The sequence below is a fragment of the Trichosurus vulpecula genome, chromosome 3 (assembly GCF_011100635.1).
Source record: "Trichosurus vulpecula isolate mTriVul1 chromosome 3, mTriVul1.pri, whole genome shotgun sequence".
Classification (NCBI taxonomy): domain Eukaryota; kingdom Metazoa; phylum Chordata; class Mammalia; order Diprotodontia; family Phalangeridae; genus Trichosurus; species Trichosurus vulpecula.
In genome coordinates, this window is record NC_050575.1 from 57,483,911 (window position 1) to 57,508,323 (window position 24,413).

At 39.0% G+C, this 24,413-nt stretch overlaps 1 protein-coding gene across 1 annotated transcript in view; it reads left to right on the top strand.

Moving 5' to 3' along the window:
- Window positions 1–4,156: 4,156 nt before the first annotated feature.
- Window positions 4,157–24,413, top strand: part of STK32A (serine/threonine kinase 32A) — a 171,061-nt gene continuing 150,804 nt past the window's right edge. Inside the window, exons 1-2 of the mRNA XM_036752772.1 lie at window positions 4,157–4,312; window positions 9,555–9,730. Of these exons, the coding sequence (XP_036608667.1) occupies window positions 9,679–9,730 (52 nt within the window). The 5' untranslated portion in view covers window positions 4,157–4,312; window positions 9,555–9,678. The remainder of the gene's footprint in view (window positions 4,313–9,554; window positions 9,731–24,413) is intronic.

A 24,413-nucleotide genomic window follows, 5' to 3' on the forward strand; every position in this document is an offset into this window, starting at 1 on the left:
CATAAAATAAAGCATTTTAAAAGATTTTTCTCAGCACATTTCATATGAAGCCCAGCAGTGGATTGTGTGAGCTGCAGTAGGGCTAAAACTGAGCAACCACATTAAATCTGGCCAGTTTGGCAAGCCCCTATGAACAAAGGGTTGTTGATCAACTTATCACAGGGCTATAGAAATCTCCATTTAATATGTATGTCAAAGTATTTTATTTATCTATAATTACAAAGTTTGCTTAATTAGTTGCATTGATATGTAATGTTAAGTTTATAATAAATCATAAATTAATCACTTTATACGAGGGAAATATTGCCCTTTACATTTATCTTTTATAACTGATTTTGAGGACGGAGGTAGACTTATAAATTTAGACTTATAAATATTTCTTTTTTAAAAAAGCTTCAGAAAACCTAAAAATTTAATTTTTAATTTAATTTAGTCATTTTTCCTACGAGGCCCTCAGGGAGAAGACCTAGATAACATTTTTATCTATGCTCATACCTAGATATCAGTCTTTAGAAATTTAAAATGTCCTGGGTTCCTGCTAGTCTTCAATAAATAAATTGCAATGCACTAGGACTGTAGGTTGTGTGAATAATCAGAAAAATATTAAAATACACCATAAAATACATAAGGTTAAAGAGTCTCTATCTGCATGTGTGTGAGATAGAAAAACAGTTTGAAATCCTTAAATCAAATTTATTGCAATCGTTTACCATAAATGACATTAATAAAGAACAACCTCCACTCCCAAAGAATAAACTATAAGAAAAGGCTCCTTTAAGGGTGATTCTCTAAAGAGAAAGATCTCCTTATGATCTGTGCCAGATTCTAGTACAGTAGCTGATGCGAAAGAAACACTGCTTCTCCAAGTTTTGAAACTAAATGTACATCTTATGACTAAGAGGATTCTTTTTAGAGGACAGACCTTCAGTCTGCTCAGCTACTGAATGGGATACATTTTCCATGAGATACTTGAATATCTTATATACAGTTGCTATTTTATTTGGGGGAGGAGGATGGGAAGGGAAAGACTCCTCATTCCCCACAGATCAGTTCCCACAGGAAGGAAACATACAGATGAGGAGCTGTGAATCTTTGAGTTAAATGAGAAGTGTCAGGGAAAGACACTGTGGTCCCTCAATGGTTCTTGGAAATTGAAGGATGGTTTGTGTACTCTTTAGAGCATCAGGCTTTTGAACTGTTAGACAAAGAGCATTTTGATTTCTTTTTATGTCAATTTCCACACTTTTTCAGACAAAATCCCTAAATTCTCCTACTGTTCAGAATAGTAATCCACACTGAAGGACTTGTCCCCAAAATAAATTTAGTCTCTTAAAAATAGTTTAAGTTTTCAGATCCATAATTTTAGAGCTAGAAGTAGTCCAATTTTAGGTGTCAGGATCTAAGAGTTTATCAGCATAGGGGAACCCTTAGCACCCAAACTCCCTCCTCTGATAGAGGTGAGAAATTCATCTATAAATTACAGAGGTTAATTGACTCGCCCAGAGTCACACAACTAGTAGAAGTCAGAGACTTGAGGCTCCAAGGCTGCTTCTCAATAAGAGACTTAGGGATCATTTATCCAACAGCCTTGTTTTTACAAATGAAGAAACTGTGGCTTAGAGAAAGAAAAAAGATTTTCCCAAGGTTGCCCAGTTAGTAACAGACCTAGCACTCCACCCTAGAATCTCTGATCTTGCACGTGGTCTAGCACACATGGGGAACCTGCAGCAATGAGGCCACATGTGGCCTCGAGGTGTGGCTTTTTGACTGAGTCCAAGTTTTACAGAACAAATCCTTTTATTAAGGGGATTTGTTTTGTGAAGTTTGGATTCAGTCAAAGGGACGCACTTGAGGACCCAGAGGGCCACATGTGGCCTTGGGGCTGCAGATTCCCCACCCCTGGTACCACTTTATAAAGAACTTCCACTGTTTCCATGTTTCCTGCGTTTTCTCTTTGTTTGGGTTTTAAAAATCAGAGGATATAATTCCAAGAACAATTGTGTTCAGTTCTTTCAAAGCATTAAAGCATTCGTATCACAAGCAACTCCTTTTTTCAAAAGGCTGAGTACCAATACGCAAGTTTTCATAGCTTAATGTTGTACTAAGACTTTTGGGACACTCCGCATAAATTACGTTTTGCAAATATCTCTTTTGAAAGTGGTTTCCTTATAACAAGATTATTCACCTCCTTCTCTGGCTTCCACCAGGGGACGCCAAAGATCACAGCAAAACCTAGCAGGCGGTCTCCCTAAAGTTTCTATAGTCAGAGAGTTTGTTACATAGCTTTCTTTGTAGTGTCTTGTCCAAAAGGATAAGCAGCGGAACCGGGAAAGCCTCCTGAACAGACAACAGAATAAAATGTGGCATACCCTCTGGAGCTGAATGAGCTGTGATGTAACATAGAGATTAGACTCCCACAGTGGTTTTACAATAATCAAAAAGGCAAATTAGCAAAATGAAAATGTTTTTAGAATCTATATGAACACTGGACAGAGTTACCTGGAGTCTCTTTTTGGCCTTAAAGGTCGGCTCAACTCTAAACACTCCTTTCAATATTAAATTCCCCCGTGACTTAAACACCATTTCTATTAATTGGAAGGGGCAGAGCTGGATTCTTAACTCTCTTCGGGATCATTTAGTCTAACCTTCAATTCAGCAAACATTTTATTACGTGTCTATTATGGAAAAGGGACTGTGTTAGGGGCCTGGGAATAAAGACAAAACCCAAATTGGAGTTAGCTTCCTAAAGGAGAGGCTCAAAGTCAGGCTTCTGGGATCAGAGAAAGAAACCTCAGATGTCAGCTAGTCCAGGGGTGAGGAATCTGCGGCCTCGAGGCCCTCTAGGTCCTCAGGGGAGGCCTTTTGACTGAGTCCAAGTTTTACAGAACAAATCCTTTTATTAAAGGGATTTGTTCTGTGAAGGTTGGAGTCAGTCAAATGGCCGCACTTGAGGACCTGGAGGACCACAGGTTCTCCACCCCTGATCTAGTCCAATCCAATCATTTTACAGATGGGGAAACTGAGGCGAAGGAAGGAAGGTTGCATGACTTGCCCAAAATCACGCAGGTAATAAGTATTAGAAGCAGAACTTGAAGTTCGGTCCTCAGAGCTAATACTCTCCGCAAAGTAAGTCTTTAACAGTACCGTCAAATTAAATCTGGAGGGAGGCTGTGGAAATACAATAGAGGACCCTAGCTCTAGGAGAGAGCTTAGACGCTACACACTCCATCCTCATTTTACGGAAGGGAAAACCACGTTTCAAGGAAGTTAAGCGCTTTAACCAAGCTCACACTGGTTAAGTGGCGGTGACAGGATTTGAACGCAGATGATCTGAACCCAGAACCAGAGCTTTTTTTTTTTTCCTACTCTACCACTCAGCCTCCCAGAGAGAGCTCTGGAGCCAAGAGCGCAGGAGGCTGTGGGCTGCGCTCTGGGCCATCTCGGGGCTGGCCTGGCGCTCACACCCCGCCTCCTGCAAAACCCAAGCTGTCTTGTATTTGCATCGATGGGCGCGTTTCCCCCTGTCCCCCGATGGACTTGGACGGCCCTGGAGGACATCGGACGCCCAAGTATCCCCAGCTCGGACCCTTTCCAACCGAGGGTTTGCAGCCAGGGCTGCTTTAGCTGCTAGCGAAGCCTGGCCTCTCTCACCTTCCATCCCATTCTCCAGGCTGAGCGGGGAAGGGGTAGCCTACTGCCATGCTTTGCTCGTTACTCAGGCAAAACCCTCATTCTGCTCGCTCTCTGCTCAATGTGCCTTTCACGGCCCTGCAGTTATAGAACCGCGGCCAATTCGATCCCCCTGCGGCTACTCCAACCCCACCGCAGCCCTGTCAGGTCCCGAAGCCTTGTCCTTACTGACATCACGAGAGCACTTCGCTTGCTTTCCAGGGACCTCTCCTTCCCGGCTGCGGCCCCCAGCCCCAAACTTGTTTTTGTTTCTTTGACTGCTTTATTTCACCCCCCGCCCCAATCACAAGTAAAAAGAGGGAGCCCCCACTTCTTGCTCTCGCCAAGTGAACTAGGGGCAAGTGGGGGCTGGCCGCCTCCTGGTCGCTCCCCTCTTTTGTCTCTCCTCCCATGGCAGCGCCAGCCTGGGGACTCCCTAGCCAGGAAACTTAATTCACTTTCCCCTGCTCTCTGTCCCTCCCCCACTAGACCCAGCCCTCCCGAGAGAGAGGGAGAGCAAGAGCAAAGCTGCTCGCATCTGCTGTTTGTCTGCTGCCACAGCTTCAGGTAGTCGCTTCTCCTCCCCTGGAGCCACTAGCTCCGCGTTCGCTAGTCACAGTCTCCCCAGCTCCTTGCTAACAAGGTAGGTGGCTATTCTGGGACTCTGTTTCTAAACGTCCCCTTCACTGGTTCTTCGTCCCAGGGTCGGGCAGTCACACTGTTTAAAGGGCTGAGGGGAGTTCTTTAGGGGCGATAGGGATGGGGGTGGGAATAGGGTGAGGAACTTCAAGAGAAGCTCCTTTCTGTATAGTGGAAGGGAGGTTCTCCAGAGGAGGTTCTCAAGGCCAAAGATAAAGGCAATCGCTTAAAGATCTGCCATCCACTTCACTGCACCTTCTGCCCAGGTGCTACCTAACAAGTAAAAGGCATTCCTTTCTCTTTGTTTCCATCATCTGGGCTTCCCAACCAAGATTAAAACCGGTTTTGGATAGTTCTGAAGCTGCAGACTGCTTCATCCCCATGGGAGTTTTCTTACCCCAGCAGGATTAAGTAAATACAGCAGCAATAAAAACCTTTTGTGCAAAAACTTGAGAACTTTCTTGGGAGACCCCTGCCCTACACTGGTTTGCATGGAGGTCTCAGACCAGAAGTATATTTTTCTGAAGATATAGCATTTTGATGATTTGACCTATTTTTCATTCATTGCCTGCTGACACTCACAACTTGGAAACGCACACTTGTTGCCAACCTACCAAGCTATTTGTTGGTTTAGAATATTAAGAATCAAATGTTAGAAGGTCAGAGCACCCCAAATCAATGGCCTAAGTTAAAATAGGATCTGAAGAGGGAAAGCATTGCTGAAAAGAATGTCTGAGTCTAGTGTCACACATCTAAGCTCTTTGACTCTTCCATTGTGCTAGAAGCCTTCAGTGGATGGGGATAAGGCAGCTGGCATTTGTAGGTGCAGAAGGCCTATCATATAGTAGTATGAGATAACAACCACACTCTATTTAGAATTTTTGTTTCTGGAATGTGTAGTATGGATGAAAAGAGAGTTTAAAAAATGGAAAAGTGGAGAGAAGAAGACTGTGGCTAGCAGTTATCTTATACAGAAGTATATATCGAAATTCTCTTTGTTCAGGGAGGATGGCTGGATCAGGGAATTTCGTGCTGTAAGAGAAATGGTATGTGGTTGTGTTACTAAGCTGGGGAAATGGAGGAAATCCGAAATTGGTAATGTAGAAGTGTTTTTAACAACCTAACAAAAGGAAATTATAGTTTACAAACAACTTTTTTTCTACTACTTTTAGTTAATGAGATTTTAAATCAATACTTTTAGTAATATCTCCTCACATCTTTCTCTTCCCATCAAATGAAAAAACAAAACCAAAAAAAAAAAACATTGACACCAGTTGAACAAACAATTGTTTAAGACATCAAAAATGAGTACTGGAAAGTTTGGAAATTGTGATAAAAATATAGTAATTTCCAAATTGTGTGTGTATATGTGTGTGTTTGTACATTTAGCTTTGCAAATTTTAAGGTCGGTGAAGCTTCAGGGATCAATAACATGTTGGATCAGGGTACTCCGCCTACCAATAAAGGTCAAAATCCCTCTATAACTTATAACTCTATAACTTCATGAGTTGCTATGGGTGAAAAATTCATTACTCTGTGGCCAATATGGTAATGAGATCCTGAACTTTACTAGGCTGTTCATCATATAATAGGCATCTGTCCAATCTGTCTTTGAACCTTCCCAGTTTGGTAGAAGCTGCCAGAGTTAATGTGTTGTTGCCATAACCCACAAGGTCAACCTCCTAGTGATAGTATGGAGTTACATGGCCTCAGAGGAGGATCCAAACCTCTTCTTGCCACTTCTGTGGCTGGAAACAATCATTTCTGGAGTATGACTATAGATGAAAAGAGGCTAGGAATAGTAGCTAACATTTACGTAGCACCTTAATATTTGCAAAACCTCTTACACATATTATTTCATTTGATCCTCACAGTTCTATGAAACAGATGCTATCACTATCCCAATTTTACAAATAAAAAACTGAGGCTGAGAGGTCAAGTGACCTGGCCATGATCACACAGCTAGTAAGTGCCTAAGGAAGGATTTGAACTTGGCCCTTTGTAACTCCAAGTCCAGCACTCTACAGTTATGCTACCTAATTGCCTCAAAAGATGGAGAGGTGAAGAGAAGCAGACTAACTTTAAGTGGTGCCAAACTCAAATAGAAATAGATCACTGCAGGCTGCGTTTTGACTTAGAAAACTATGAATTAACATTACCTACATTATATTGTATTTTTAAAGTTAATTTTGTTAAACATTTCCCAATTACATTTTAATCTGTTTTGGGCTGCATCTAGGAGTTTTGCTGGCCACAACTCAGGACATCAGTTTGACACCTCTGGTCTAAAGCATTTTTCAACTGCAAATTACTTTTTGCAGAAACAAAATCAAAAGAGTAAAGTTTGAATGACTAATAACAGTGATTGCTTATGGTCAAGCCTCCCCTTGGCAGCTGATCCTTTGCATAGTGAATACATTTTTCTTCTCTGACTTATTTTCATTTCATATCTGTACCTGACTTGTTATTCCATGATATAACACTACCAGCATCCCATTATTTTATTTGTATCCTCTTTTTATGTATCAGAATTGTCCACATTTTAAGAATAAAATTGCCCCCTCCCCTTCCTTTTTTGTTACTAGAAATATTTTGGGTGCTTTTTTTTTAGCCTCATAAAATTTTTTCTCAAGTTTTTGCTTTTGTGCTCAGCTCACATTTCCATTAGTTATTTTTTCCATCTCCTTTCCTATGCAATAACATGGATTCTTCCTAATTCCCTTCTCTTTTTACTGACACCATTTACTGATTCCTTTTGAGAGGCATTTTGCCAGCACTTATGGTAGATTTAGTTTGAAAAATAGCATTTCCTGAATGATTTCTGCTTGCCAAATGAACTTGTTACTTTCATTTTCCTAGTACAAAAATAAATTTGTCTTCTAACCTTACTTTTAATATGTCCTCATAAAGTTTCAGATTCCTTTCAAATCACTCTTGCCTGGCTCAGGTGCTCCAGGGAGTCTTTCTTCAGTTCTGTTGCAAGTTTTTATCCCTATGAGGGGGACTCTATTCCGTAGAATAAAAATTTACCTAGAAATCAATCCATTTCTCAATAAGCAGGATGCTCTCAGAAAAATATGTAAAGACTTACACGAACTGATGCAAAGTGAAATGAGCAGAATCAAGAGAATATTTTACACAGTAACAGCAATATCATATGATGATCTAACATGAATAACTCAGCTATTCTCAGCAATACAATGATCCAAGACAATTCTGTAGAACTTATGATGACAGATGCTGTCCATCTCCAGAGAAAGAACTGGTAGAGCCTGAATTCAGATCAAAGATACCTTTTCTTTACTTTCTTTATTTTTCTTGGGGTTTTTTGTCTGTGTTTTCTTTCACAGAATGACTTACATGGAAATGTGTTTTGCATGACTACACATGTATAACCTATGTCAAATTGCTTGCCTTCTCAATGAGGGAGAGGAGGGAAGAGAGGAAGAGAATTTGGAACTCAAAATTTGAGAAATAAAGAATGTTAAAATTGTTTTTTCATGTCATTGGGGGAAAATAAAATATTGAAAAAGATTTTTAAAAAGAAATCCATTTCTGATCAACATAGTATTTTTTAACAAGGAAATAATAAATAGGATAAATGGCATATATAAAGCATTAGCATTGGCATGAGGGATTATCTAACTGCCTCTTTTTACAGATTAGAAAACTGAGAGTCTGAAGGAGGAATTGACTTGACCTAAGTCATACAGTTCCAACCCAGATCTCCTGGTTCCTTATACAACTACACTGCCTACTATTACTTACTTAATTATATATTTATTAGGGGTTCACTACTGGAGGTTCAAAAAACAAAATGAAAAGCAGTCCTTGCCTTCAAAGAGATTGGGGAGGGAGGAAAGGGCTAACAGTATTTAAACAGGCAAACAAAGAGAATATAATTGGAGACAGAAGAGAGCCCTGAATACTAAGGGGATCAGGAAAGTTTTCTCCCAGAGATGGTACCAGAGAGGAGCCTTGAAGGAAGCTAATGATTCTCATTTTCATCAGTATACTATGGCTTATTGTAGTGACGCTCATTTGGACAATATTTTATGGTTCATTGTTTTCCCACATTAGTCCTGTAGGGTTAGTAGTACAAATGTATTACCCCCATTTTGCAGATGAGGAAGGAGAGGCTCAGAAAAATGATTTCACCAGATATTCACAGATAGCAAAAGTCAGAGCCAAATTCAACTCCAGGTCTTGGAACTCTTAGCTACCAACACATTGGGCCATCCCTTCCACCTCTGATCTTTGACACAGAATTTTTTTTAAAAAAATCATCGGACATTTGTATAACATAGGCACTAACAAATACAAGCAAAAGAAATCAATTTATCATTTCATATCACGAATATACTTAATGGAGACTTTAAATATCCTTTTTGAAATTTCACATGGAGCATTAGTTCTCATTTAGACTGTTTTTGAATCCTAACAATAGAGCGCTATATCGTTTCAAACACCTGAAGCAGCTACTCCCTAGGACGTACAGTCCTAACCAGGTCCAGCGGGTAACGCAACGTAGGCCCTCAAATGAACTGTGTAATTCATGATGTGAAAATAACACATTCAGGTATGTGGGAATGGAAAATTAGTTATCATTTTAGTGTGAAGGGTAGAATCTCAGAGTTGAAAGGAGCTTGAAACCTGAACCTCCTCTTCCCCACTCCTCAGCCTGTCAAAGCAGCTGTTTACCACACCTTCTTCTGTAGGAACTCGTAATAATAATGATGATAGCAGTAACAACACAACAAGCGTTTATGTAGCACTTTAATGTTTATTAAGTGCTTTACAAATATAATCTCATTTCATGGTCACATCAACACTGACAGGTAGATGGATCATTATCCTCATTTTCCGGATAAGGAGAGGTTATCTTCCTGACTCCAATTCCCCTGCTCTATCCATAGCACCACCTACCTGGTCTAATTTAATTTTAATTTGCACCCTCTAAACATTCTACTCCGAACCAAAGTCGCCAAGGTTAGTTATGGCTCTGACTAAGAAAAATATCATTTTTCCTTCCTCAGACTTATAAGATATATGTTTGTTACCCTTTGTTGATGTGTTGTCACATCCTATTACGTAGTTTCTGAGAGTCTCTCTGAAAATCATTTACTATCAAATCAAATGTCCTTGTAAAGGTACAGCTTAGGTCATTCTGTGAGTCATAATCTAAAATCATTGCTTGGAGCGCCCCACACTAGTCCAAAACACAATTTCTTTCTTTTTCTTTATAGGATGTCCAACGTGAAACTTCCATATATCATCTAAAGAGAAAAAGGGGTGCTTGTGCCAGACCCTTTAGCACTTTTCACGCCAAGATAATGTAATTGCAGATTCCACCTTTTGGAAGATTTCATCATGGGGGCCAACACCTCCAGTAAGCCTCCAGTGTTTGATGAAAATGAAGACGGTAAGGCCTCATGCAAAGATTTCAAATATACTTTTTAAAGTTAGATTAAAAAGTCTAAATGTAGGCTTTTGGTTTGAAAGTAGTATTGTGTTTGAATTGCTTTGGGTCACTTAGCAGACCCTAAGAAAGAGGGAACATAAACCTGGTTTTGCATTTTTACAGGATGATGTGAATTTTTAAAAATTATGTAAATTCTCTTATGGTAAAGCTTGACTCTGTGCACGGCATTTGTTTTTTCTTCATTGGTTAAAACAGCTTATTACAAGGCTTCTGAAGATACATTGGGGGGACAAATTTTGCCATATTTGTTATTGCATTAATAAATTAATTAGAGGGTTTTTTTTTTAAAGAGGCAGCATGTTACAGTGAAGAACATTGGTTCTGGAGTCAGGGGATTTGAATTCAAGTCCCCTTCCCCTCCCCCATGATGCTTAATTCCCTGTGTAACCTCAGACAAATCATTTAAACCTCCTTGTGCCTCAGTTTCCTCTTCTGTAAAATAAAGGGGTTGCATAGGATGATTTCTGAGGTCCCTTCTAGTTCTAGATCTATAATCCTATAAACCCATATTTTCTTTTTTTTATTTCAAAGCATATTTTCTTTTACTTTATTTCTCTTAGGGTTTTTTGGTCTGTATTTTCTTTTATAACATGACCAATACGGGAATATATTTTGCTTGACTACACAGGCATAACCTATATCAAATTGCTTGCCTTCTCAACGAGAGGGGAGGGGAAGAAACCTTGGAACTAAAAATCCCAAAAAACAAATGTTAAAAATTGTTTTTAGGCGTAATTGGGAAAAAATACTAAATAATTCTTTTTAATTTAAAAAAAATTAGTGGGTGGCTTTAAAGATAAGATATTTTACAAATAAGGTATCTCATCCAGAATATAGATCTATTAATCTATCTATTAATTTAAAATAAACTACATACCACTTAATAGCCAGGTATATTTGTAAAAGAAAATTTTTGGAATAATAAAATGGTATAAGATAGTCATGAAAATGTGAGTAATTTTTTAATTTATTAATTTTACCAGTGTCAAGACTTTAGGCTGTTTTAAATATAAAAATAACTGGCCAATTGGAGGAAATATTAAAAGGAAAATCCATATAAAGAATCCTTAAAAAAACCATAATTTTGAGTGCTGTCTTAAATAGAATACTATACATATTATAAAAGAAAGCTTTTAGCATTGAATTTGAAGTAAATAATATAGAATTCAGCACAAAGTTGATTGCTATTGTTTTAGGGGTTCAAGTAAAGGGGGTGGAAGGGAAAAATTAGCACTTTGAAATTAGCAGAGCATAAGAATATGCTTTTCATGCCCACAGTCATATCAGCAGCTATTGCTCTGACTTCCATTATATAGTAAATGGATCTAATTAAAATTTACAGTCTGAATTGAGGAAAAAGATAATTTTAGAGGAAGATTATTTATATTACTATAGTCTTTTTGTATTTCCACAATCATAAAGGGAATTATTTGTTTATAGACTATGAGAAAGATATTTTGAGAAATTAGGTAAACTAAAAACTCTTTACTGCCCTTGGTCCGATAGAGTTAGCCACTGTTGGTTTTTTTTCCTTTTGACTCTAAAGCCCACAGAAACGATACATTGGAAAAGAATGGTCAAGTTTGCCTTTGTGTCATTGGCAATTTTGTTCTTTTAAAATTGTGATTTATCAAGATGTGTAGCTGTATAGCATCAACAGAAGAATAATGATGTTTAAAGAAGGTGTTTATGTCATTAAAAAGCTTCCGGAAGAAAAAAGTTTCCCCAATGCAATTGATACCATTCTCTTCCTCCTAGTCTCTTCTAGGCTTAGCTCATTCTCCATCAGCAGTGCGTAAGGTATTTATGTACTGAAGGATAGTTTAATGGGCTGTTTATCCAACTTCATATTATTACCTAGACAACTGGCATTCCTAATCCATTTTGGTTTTCCTATGTGGATTGTTAGTTAGATCTCTTTGGTAGCTATGGAGTAACTTTGCATTCTGTGAATAACAGAGAATCTTGTAGATACTACGTAATATTTTTTCTAGGTGTGTTTATTTAATTTATTTAATATTTCGTTTTCAGCATTGATTTTCATAAGAGTTTGAATTACAAATTTTCTCCACATTTCTACCCTCCCCACCCCCCTGCTCCAAGATGGCATACATTCTGGTTGCCCCATTCCCCAGTCAGCCCTCCCTTCTGTCACCCCACTCCCCCCCACCATTCCCTTTTCCCTTACTTTCTTGTAGGGCAAGATACATTTCTATGCCCCATTGCCTATATATCTTATTTCCTAGTTGCATGCAAAAACTTTTTTTTGGAACATCTGTTTTTAAAACTTTGAGTTCCAAATTCTCTCCCCTTTTCCCGCCCCACCCACCCTCCCTAAGAAGGCAAGCAACTCAACATAGGCCACATGGGTATCATTATACAAAACCCTTCCACAATACTCATGTTGTGAAAGACTAACTATATTTTGCTCCTTCCTATCCTATCCCCCTTTATTCAATTTTCTCCCTTGACCCTGTCCCTTTTTGAAAGTGTTTGTTTTTGATTACCTCCTCCACCTATCTGCCCTCCCTTCTATTGCCACCCCTTTTTATCTCCTTCCTCCTTCTTTCCTGTGGGGTAAGATACCCAATCGAGTGTATGTTATTCCCTACTCTGGTCAAATCCGATGAGAGCAAGATTCACACATTCCCCCTCACCCGCCCCCTCTTCCCTTCCAACAGAACTGCTTTTTGCCACTTTTATGTGAGATAATTTACCCCATTCCATCTCTCCCTTTCTCCCTCTTTCAATATATTCCTCTCTCATCTCTTAATTTGATTTTGTTTTTTTATATATCATCCCTTCATATTCAACTCACCCTGTGCCCTCTGTCTCTCTATACATGTATATTCCCTTCAGCTACCCTTATCCTGAGGTCTCATGAATTATACACATCATCTTTCCATGTAGGAATGTAAACAAAACAGTTCAACTTTAGAAAGTCCCTTATGATTTCTCTTTCCTGTTTAACTTTTCATGCTTCTCTTGATTCTTGTGTTTGAAAGTCAAATTTTCTATTCAGCTCTGGTCTTCTCATTGAGAAAGCTTGAAAGTCCTCTATTTTATTGAAAATCCATATTTTGCCATGGAGCATGATACTCAGTTTTGCTGGGTAGGTGATTCTTGGTTTTAATCCTAGCTCCATTGACCTCCAGAATATCATATTCCAAGCCATTCTATCCCTTAATGTAGCAGCTACTAGATCTTGTATTATCCTGATTGTGTTTCCATAATACTCAAATTGTTTCTTTCTGGCTGCTTGCAGTATTTTCTCCTTGATCTGGGAGCTCTGGAATTTGGCAACAATATTCCTAGGAGTTTTCTTTTTGGGATCTTTTTGAGGAGGCGATCTGTGGATTCTTTCAATTTCTGTTTTGCCCTCTGGTTCTAGAATATCAGGGCAATTCTCCTTGATAATTTCTTAAAAGATGATATCTAGGCTCTTCTTTTGATCATGGCTTTCAGGTAGTCCAATAATTTTTAAATGATCTCTCCTCAATCTATTTTCCAGGGCAGTGGTTTTTCTAATGAGATATTTCACATTGTCTTCCATTTTTTCATTCCTTTGGTTCTGTTTTACAATATCTTGATTTCTCATAAAGTCACTAGCTTCTACTTGCTCCAATCTAGTTTTTAAGGTAGTATTTTCTTCAGTGGTCTTTTGGACCTCCTTTTCCATTTGGCTAATTCTGCCTTTCAAAGCATTCTTCTCTTCGCTGGCTTTTTAGAGCTCTTTTGCCATTTGAGTTAGTCTATTTTTTAAGGTGTTATTTTCTTCAGTATTTTTTGGGTCTCCTTTAGCAAGTCATTGACTTGTTTTTCATGGTTTTCTTGCATCCTTCTCATTTCTCTTCCCAATTTTTCCACTACTTCTCTAACTTGCTTTTTCAACTCCTTTTTGAGCTCTTCCATGTCCTGAGACCAGTTCATGTTCTTCTTGGAGGCTTTTGATGTAGGCTCTTTGACTTTGTTGACTTCTTCTGGCTGTATTCCAATGTCTGAGTCTGAATCTGAGTCTGTTTTCACTGCCTAGCCATGTTCCCAGCCAACTTACTTGACCCTTGAGTTTTTCGTGGGGGTATGACTGCTTGTAGAGTAGAGAGTACTTTGTCCCAAGCTTGAGTGGCTGTGCTGTTGTTTTCAGAGCTATTTCTACACAGCCAGCTCTGCCACACCAGCGCTCCTCCTCCCCCAAGAACCACCAGTCTGGACCTCGACTCAGATCTAAGCAGGCTCTGCATTCCCGCTCCAATCTGCCACTTAATTCCTCCCACCAGGTGGGCCTGGGGCTGGAAGCAACTGTAGCTGTAGTTCTGTAGCTGCGCCACCTCTGCTGCCCTCAGAGTGGTGGCTGAACCTCAAACTCCTTTCACTCTGTCCCCCGCAGTTTTTCCCACTAACCTTCTCTGTTGTCTTTGGTGTTTGTGGGTTGAGAAGTGTGGTAACTGCCACACCTCACTGATTCAGTGCACTAGAGCCTGTTCCTCCTGGCTCCAGGTCTGGTGTGTCTAGGCATGGCTCACACTGGGCTCTGCTCCCCTCTGCTCCCAGTTCCGTGTGATAGACCTTACCCTGGGACCATCCAGGCTGTCCTGGGCTGGAGCCCTGCTTCCCTCTGCTGTTTCAGGGTTCTGCAGCTCTAGAATTTGTTCAGAGCCATTTTTTATAGGTTTTGGAGGGTCCTGGGGAGGGGAGAGCTCACATAAGTCTAAACCCATATTTTCATTTGTGAAAGGGATACTATAATTTATCAATCGTTAGCTAGAAGACTCCAGAAACCAGGTCTGAGATTTTGCCTATCGCCTCTGTTAAAATGGCAGCTGAAATTGACCCATTATTGTCTGAAACTGGAAAATGTGGAATGAATTTCAGACCCCAACATGATAATAATCATTGTATATAGTATGTAGAACAGTGGAAAGAATTCTTCATTTGGAGTCAGAGGACCATCATTCAAATAATGATTCTGAGACTCACTGACAGTGTGTGTGATGAGGGGCAAGCCCCTTAACCTCTCTAGACCTTAGTTCTTCATCTATAAAAAGAGAGAGAGTAGAATTAGATGGTGTCTGCCAGGCATAGGAACACTTGGTGTGTGATCTCTGCTGCCAGAGAAATTAGGCTGGAGGAATCTCTTAAGTTCAGGAGTTCTGAGCCACCATGGACCAGGTCATTTAAGCATCTATACTACAGAGTGGGGAGCCACTAGGTTACCTAGTGAAAAGCAAACTGGCCCAGGTTGGAAACAGAGCAGATTAAATTTCCATGCCAGTGACAGTGGGGTTGTCCCCATGAGTGGCCCTTGAACCTCTAGCCTGAGGAAGATAGGGAGACCCAGGCTTTAAAAAATGAAAATAAAAGAACTGAACAATTGGTGTATAAAGTCTCTTTTGGCTCTAAATCCGCTATCCTATGGTATAATCCAAAGAATGCCAACCTGGACTCCGTCATCAACACTGAGACCCCGAAAGATTCAAGAGTTCCATCTGCATCACCAAGTGACATTCAGAATTAATTAGGTGTTTAAGTACCGTTGACTTGTTACATCAAAAACTGAGATTTCATCAGATTTCATACTCCTTGCATATAAAGCACAACCCCTCCACGCCTTAGAGAAGGTTTTCTAAGCTGATATGGTCAAACTATTTCTTCACCTGACAGTCAACCTTCTGGTGATGAATGCTTATCTGTGCTTATCTGGACTGCTCCTAAGTTGATAGATATTTATCATCTCCAGGCCCCATAATCAAAGTCTTTCTCCTTTGGCAAGAACTCTCCTGGCATAGCTTTGAGGACCCCGAGTTACTAGTACTAGGTTATTGCATAGAACTGTTGTCAATTTTACTATATTCGAATTCTTTGAAATTGGCCACCTGTGTACGATGGCTTTTCATTTCCTATTTCCCAGAATATTTTGTTTACCAAAGCATCCTGTCCCTCAGCCATCCTCATTAATTCCTAGCCTGTTAAAACCAGTAAGTCATTTTGACTGTTATAAGTGATCAAATTAACTACAAAGGACATATGAAGGATGACACTATCTGCATCCAGAGAAAGAACTGATAAACAGAAGTATGTATAGAATGATTTCATATATATATGTATATGTATATATACATATATATATGCATACACACACACATTTGTGTCTAATGGTAGCTAGCTTTAGGGCAAAGGGGAAGGAAGGGAAAGAAAAAAAGGAAAAAAGAAATTTACATGATAACTTTATTATATATTGAAAAGGAACAGCAAGTTGTACATAATAGATTTGCAATTTCACATACAATCATCTTTTTTCTTACACTACATTATGGAAATGCTTGTTTTATTCCATAAATTAAAAATGAAACAAATAAAAATTATACACACTTATGTACACCATTAAACGAAAGAACTGGAAGGAATCTTAGTGATCCATGTGGTTCAAATACCTCATTTATAGTGGAGCAAACTGAGACCCAGAGAAGTTCATTGATCACAAAAGGTCACGAAAGTAGAGGCTGAGTGAGGTCTGCCACTAGGTCTTTTGCATCCAAGGGTGACTATTCAGTTTTCAATGTAAGCATTTACAATTCAGAAATTGGCAAATTTTACAAATTGGGACTTGATCTGTTGTTTTACTGATTGTCTAGACTTAAGAGAGTGATGAAGAAAATGTTAATAATGTTGATTAAACTTAAAAGTGTGTTATTTGTACATTTGGGTTTTTTTGGAGAGCTGGTTGTTAAATATTTACCAGCATACCACTGCTTGAATCACAGGCCAGCCCTCTTACCAATTTTGAGAACATAACAGATTCATAAACTGAGGGGATTGCCTGGATCATCTAACATCAAATCAACCCTCATATCAGGAGCTCTTACTCTAGGGTCCATGGGCCAAGATTTCAGGAAAATCTGGGCATGTGAATGGGGAAAAAAATTACATTTTTATTTCAATATAATTGGTTTCCTTTATAATCCTATGTATTGTATTTAATGTGTCTAAAAAAGATCTGAGAAGGGGTCCATAGGTTTCACCAGACTGCCAAAGGAGTCCATTACACAAAAATGATTAAGATCTCCTGCCTCAAAGGATGTAAAGTCCACACCTGGGAGAATATTCAGGATGCACCACAGGGTCCAAAGTCATTTCCACAGGAAGGGTGCATATAGAAATTAAGGTATATTTGTTAACAGAAGCAGCCTTATTACTCTGTGATACCTTATGAGTGTGTTTATAAACGTGTGTACACACACACACACACACACACACACACACATACTCACTCACTCTGGAAAGGAAGTACACCCCAGGCACCAATTTGTTCTACCTGGCCTGTTCCCTCTGGAGTCAGAGCCAGCTCCATGTGGGAGCTTAGTCTTTAGGGAACAAAGGTGAAAAGGGATTAGGCTCTGAGCTTCTTATCTATCCCACAGGATATTAGTGGGCAAATGACAAATTTGTTATCAATCCCACAGGATATTAGGAGAATGAATAGCAATATCCCTGGCAAGAAATGCTGAAATCTTCATGAAAGAGCTCCATCAGAATAAAACATGCAGGCAATCTAGATAGCTAGGAGAGAGCACTGGAAGACTTGGGTTCAAATCAAACCTTAGGCATTACTAACTGTATGACCCTAGGCAGGTCACTCAACCTTGGTCTGTAATGAAAATTAAATGAGATAATAGCTAAAATACTTTGCAAACTTTTAATGATGATGATACTCATTACTGATAGAGTGTTAGTTTCTTGAGGGCAAAGACTTTCATTTTTATCTGTCATCCCAGTGACTGGCACCCAGGCACTTAAGAAATGACTGGGGGCAGCTGGGTAGCACAGGGGATAGAGCAAGAGCCATGTAGTCAGGAGGACTTGAGTTCAAATCCATCCTCAGACACTAGCTGTGTGGCTCTGGGCAAGTCACTTAACTGCAATTGCCTCCAGACATACACAAAAAGAAGCGATTGATTGGATCATAGCTTTAGACATGAGAGGGAGATTAAATGTTGTCTAATAGTCCAACTTCTGTATTTCAAAATGAGGGAACTGAGACCCATTAAGGTTAATGATTTGCCCAAGCTCACAATGTATTATTAAATGGCAAGCAGGATTTGAACTGAGCTCTTTGAATTCCAAAGCCAGTACTCTTTTCGCTCTGCCAATATCTGTTATTACTTGTAAAAAGCCTTTCACCTCAAATCAATCATGTGATGTTTTGTTTTCTTCCTCAAATATGACCTTTGTTCATAGGCCTCCGATAAATGTCAAAATATTGGGTTGTATTGCTAAACTAATATCTTTAGGGGCAGGGCTGCCCCTTGTGTGCACAAAAGCAAGATCCCACATCATATCATTATACAATCATATAAATGGGCATCATAGTACCACCTGTTCCCAGTCATTGTGAGGCTAAAATGAGATAATATCTGTAACATGCTTTGTAAACCTCAAGGTGCTCTATTAATGCTAGCTACCTATAATCAGAACTCTTTGGCTTAAAAGGCTCGTGCTTATTTGGCATAGTTTATATTTCATTTCTAGTTCTGACAAATAAGTCATTACACTGTGGTGATGTCCAAAGTATATCCTGCAACTTTTATAAAATGGAGGGTTTTCTCTTTTTTATAAGTTAATTTATTTATTTTTAGTTTTCAACATTCACTTCCATAAGGTTCAAGTTTTCTCTCCCTCCCACCTCTTCCCCTCCCCAAGATAGCATGCCATCTGATATAGACTCTACATATACATTCCTATTAAACATATTTTCACCTTGGTCATGTTGTATAGAAGACTCAGAATGAATGCAAGGAGCCATGAGAAAGAAAAACATAAAACAAAACAAAAAAAGAAAATAGTCTACTGCGATCTGCATTCAGACTCCATAGTCCTTTGTGTAAATGTGGATGGCATTTTCCATCATGAGTCTTCTAGAATTGTTTTAGGTCCTTGCATTGTTGAGAAAGGATAAGTCTATGAAAGTCAGTCATCAAACACTGTGGCTGTTACTATGTACAATGTTCTCCTGGTTCTGCTCACTTCACTCAGCATCAGTTTATATAAGTCATTCCAAGTTATAATGAAGTCCGTCTGCTCCTCACGTAGCACAATAGTATTCCATTACATATATATACCACAACTTGTTCAGCCATTCCCCAATTGATGGGCCTCCCCTCAGTTTCTAGTTCTTTGCCACCACAAAAAGAGCTGCTATAAATATTTTTGTACATGTGGGTCCTTTCCCCCTTTGTATGATCTCTTTGGGATATAGACCTACAAGTGGTATTGCTGGGTCAAAGGGTATGCACATTTTTATAGCCCTTTGGGTATAGTTCCAAATTGCTCTCCAGAATGATTGGATCAGTTTACAACTCCACCAACCATGCATTAGTGTTCCAATTTTCCCACATCTTCTGCAACATTTCTCGTTTTCCTGTTTTGTCATGTTAGCCAATCTGATAGGTGGGATGTGGTGCCTCAGAGTTGTTTTGATTTGCATTTCTCTAATCAATAGCGATTCAGAGCATTTTTATATGATTATAGATAGCTTTAACTCCTTCCTCTGAAAACTGCCTGTTCATATCCTTTGAGCATTTATCAAATGGAGAATGACTTGTATTCTTATAAATTTGACTCAGTTCTCTATATATTTTAGAAGTGAGGCCTTTATCAGAGATACTAGTTGTAAAAATTCTTTCCCAGTTTTCTGCTTCCCTTCTAATCTTGGTTGTATTGACTTTGTGCAAAAACTTTTCAATTTAATGTAATTAAAATTATCCATTTTGCATTTCATGATGTTCTCTATCTCTTGTTTGGTCATAAATTCCTCCATTCTCCGTAAATCTGACAGGTAAACTATTTCTTGCTCCCCTAATTTGTTTGTAGTATCAGCCTTTATATCTAAACCATGTACCCATTTGGACTTTATTTTTGTATACAGTGTCAGATGTTCATCTGTGCCCAGTTTCTGCCATACTATTTTCCAGTTTTCCCAGCAATTTTTGTCAAATAGTGAGTTCTTATCCAAGAAGCAGGGTTCTTTGGATTTATTAAACAGTAGATTACTACAATCATTGACTACTGTGTCTTGTGTACCTAACCTATTCTACTGATTTAATCTTCTATTTCTTAGCCAATACCAAGTAGTTTTGATGATTGATGCTTTATAATACAATTTAAGATCTGGTATGGCTAGGCCACCTTCCCTAGCATTTCTTTTCATTAATTATCTTGATATTCTGGACCTTCTGTTCTTCCAGATGAATTTTATTAGTTTTTCCAGCTCTATAAAATATTTTTGGTAGTTTTATTGGTATGACACTGAATAAGTAAATTCATTTAGGTAGAATTGTCATTTTTGTTATATTAGATCTAACTTTATTTGTGTGAAAAGTATTTTGTAATTGTGTTCGTATAGTTCCTGGGTTTGTTTTGGCAGGTAGACTCCCAAATATTTTATATAATGTCTACAGTAACTTTAAATGGAATTTCTCTTTCTATCTCTAGCTGCTGGGCTTCGTTAGTAATGTATAGGAATGCTGATGATTTATGTGGGTTTATTTTATATCCTGCAACTTTGCTAAAGTTGCTTATTATTTCAAATAGTTTTTTACTTGATTCTCTAGGATTTTCTAAGTATATCATCATATCATCTGCAAAGAATGATATTTTAGTTTCTTCTTTGCCTGTTCTAATTCCTTCAATTTGTTTTTATTCTTCTTTTGCTAAAGCTCACATTTCTAGTACCATATTGAATAACAGTGGTGATAATGAACAGCCTTATTTCACCCCCAATCTTATTGGAAATGCATCTAGCTTATCCCTGTTACATATAATGCTTGACAATGGTTTTAGGTAGATTCTACTTATCATTTTAAGGAAGGCTCCATTTATGCTCTCTAGTGTTTTTAATAGGAATGGATGTTGTGTTTTATCAAAAGCTTTTTCTGCATCTATTGAGATAATTATATGGTTTCTGTTAGTTTTGTTGTTGACATGGTCAGTTATGCAGATAGTTTTCCTAATATTGAACCAGCCCTACATTCCTGGTATAAATCCCACCTTAAGTATGTTATTCTTGTGATAAGTTGCTATAAGAGGGGTTTCTTTTTGTTTGCTTGCTTATTTTGTTAATTTTTTAAGTGGCAGAAGAGAGTCTGTTTTGTAAACCAATAACCTTTTTACCCATGGTCACACAGTCCATGTGTCAAAAGCAAGATTTGAACCCAGTTCTTCCTGACTTCAAGTCCAGTATTCTATTCATAGTGTGGTATGGCTGCCAAAACAAACAAACAAACAAAACAAAAACAAAATTGACCAAACAAACCAAAAAAATCCCTAATGCTAACTTAGGCTGCCATAAGAGAAATGTTATATCTAGATGAGGGCAGTAATAGTTCTATTTTATCCTGCTGTCTTTACACCCTATCTGGGGTCCTGTGTGCAGTCCTGAATATCACATTTTAGGGAAGACATAGGCAAGCTAGAGGATGTCCATTGAAAGCAGAAGGGAGGAGAGAAGAGAGAGAAGGAGAGGGGAAGGGAGGAGAATGAGGGGAGGGAAAGAGAAGACTCAGATTCAATAGGTTAGCTCTTTCCTAGTAATTCAGGAGCTCTCGTGTGGAAAAAGGATTTGACTTGTTCTGCTTGGCTCCAGAGGGCCGAATTAGGAAATATTCATGGAATTGCAAAGAAACAGACATCATGTCCAAAAATAGACTGTCCACGCACATCCAGTTTGGTGTAGTAGGTAGAATGTTGCACTTGGAGTCACAGAAGATGACCGTGAAAATCTTGTCTCAGATATTTCTGAGCTGTGTGACTCTGGACAAGTGACATAGCCTCTCAGAGCCTATTAAATGAATGATTTGGACCTGGGGGCCTCTCAGCTCCCTTCTGGCTCTAAATCCATGACTGGGAGGGAGGGAGAGAAGGAGTGCTCGATCATTGGAAGTCACTTGTTACAAATGTTTTAGAATGGATTTGATGACCTCTGAAATGCCTCCCAGTTGGTAGATTCAGGGGTTCTGCAGTCCCACCTACTGAAACGAGAGCATCAGAAAGTTGTTCACACAGATGTACTTGACATGGAATAATAGATGATAAAAACCTTTGAAAGCCATCAAATGCATGTTTAATAAAACGATGTTTAATTGAGCAACTTCATGCTTTGTCTTTTCCCATTATAGCCCAGAGACAGCTAGGTGATACAGTGGATAGAACACAGGTCCTGGGGTCAGGAGGACTGAAGTTCAAATCTGGCCTCAGATACTTACTAGCTGTATGACCCTGGGCACATCATTTTAACCCTGTTTGCCTCAGTTCCTCCCCTGCACAAAGAGCTGGAGAAAGAAATGGCAATCTACTCCAGTATCTTTGCCAAAAAAAAAACCCCAAACCCAAATGGAGTCACAAAGAGTCAGACACAAATGAACAGCCACAAAATTATATCCCAAGAACATTTTATACCTTCCTTAAGTGGGTTCACTTTCAAGCATCCAACTCTCATCACCTAGTTAGTGCTTAGGTTTAGTTGTATTGAGGTTTCTAAAAAACTTGATTAAACTAAACTAAACTCGTGCTGTGTCTATGTCATGAAAAGCAGTCTGTTCCATGAGTTCCACCATCTTAACAACAGAGCTATATTGACTACATGGCCAATTTGATGGATCATACAAAAGTTTGTGCCTAAGTCAGCTGAAAAGCAATGTCCACTTCCAAACAATTGATCTAGGAGCTGCGTGTCACAATTTCACATTCTTTTCCCCCTCTTTTCTCTTGTCAGATTTTCATTTCAATTAAAGTCAGGAAAGCATGGAACTAACCACCAAAGGCCTTTAATTGTTTTCTGGCATCATCTCAGACAGGGGCACAAAACTGGGGCCTGTCGTGAAACAGATAACAAAATGCTTTTTTCTCAACCACCCTGTGGTACCAGTAATACAAGTATTCTTGTGTCCATTTTACAGAGGAAAGGACCAAGAGAATTTTAAGTGACTTGACTATTATCAGTGAGGAAATCAGGCTGAAAGAGCACTGGGCCCGGAATCAGGATAGATCAGAGTTCAAATCTGGCCCCAGACACTTAGTAGCTGTATGACCCTGGGAAAGTCACTTAATTCCTGTTTGCCTCAGTTTTAGCATCTGTAGAATGGGGATTATAATAGTGCCTACCTCCCAGGCTTGTTGTGAGGATCAAATGAGATAATAAATGTAAAGTGCTTAGCATGGTGCCTGACACATAGTAAGAGCTACATAAATGTTAGCTATTTTGGGAGGGAGGGGAAGGCAGGGCAATTGGGGTTAAGTGACTCACCCAAGGTCACACAGCTAGAAAGTGTGTCAAGTGTCTGAGACCGGATTTGAACTCAGGTCCTCCTGACTCCAGGGCCGGTACTCTACTCACTGCACCACCTAGCTGTCCCAAATGTCAGCTATTATTATTATTGTGAGGATTTTAGATCAGGACTCAAATCCAGGTTTTCTGACTGAGAATCCCATGTTCTTTCCCTCAGATCTCACCGCCTCTTGTTAGTTGGAAGAATAATTACATCACGAGAAAATTGCTTTTGGTTCCCCGAAAATAATAAAGTACAAATGATTACTGACGGCAATCCTATTTGTGTTACTAACTAATGACAATTTTCATTTTTCTGACTCATTTTAAATCAAAAATCTAAACCTGAATATGACAGGGAAGTTTTTATGGAGGCCAGCAATTTTTTTTAAGACACTCTTATCACAATGTCATAAAATGACAGAGCTAGAGGAGACCTCATAGGATATATCTGCATTTTACAGATGAGGAAACTGAGACTCAGAGAAGGTAAGTTACTTGCCTAAGGACACATAGGTAGGAAGTATCAGAGCCTGGCCATATGATTCATTGCTTTTTCCTCTATACTCTGTGACTGGTTTTATTTTCCAAAAATTTTAATAATAATAACAAGAGAGAGGAACTGACATTTACATAGTGAGTTCAAGTTTTTAAAATGCTTTATGTGCATCCTCCATTTGATCTAACTAGCAAGTTATCATAGTCTTGTTTTCAGACTCAGATTTAGGGCAAGAGAATATCGTCATATCATCACATGAATAGCTGCCATTGTGAGGAATATGTGTTCCGAGGTCCTTACGAAAGGCAATATTTGACACTGCTCCCCATCCCCTCCTTGATACTAAGACCTCCCTTGGCTTCCTTCTTAGTTCTCTCTTCTGCTTCTCTCACCACCTCTGACCACTGTTTCATTCTCCTTTGCTGGTTCGTCTTGTTCCCCGAGTGTGGAAATTCCACGAAGCTCTGTCCTCACTCCTGATTTCTTCTCTCTCTATACTTTTCTCTTTTAACAATTTCATCCACCCCCATAGATTCAATTATCACCTTTATCTACATGACTTCAAAAATCTGTATCTCCGGCCCTGACCTCTTCCCAAGCTCCAGACTTCCGTTTCCAATTGCCTATTAAGTGTCTGGACATCCTGCTAACATCTTGAATGCAACATATCCACAACTGAACTAATTTTCTTCCTCTCCTTCCCCCTCTCCATCTGACTCTCCTGTTTCTACTGGTCATCCTACTACCTCCCAAGTGTTTCAGGCTCCACACCTCTTTGACTAGTTTTATCTCCCTCAGTCTCAATG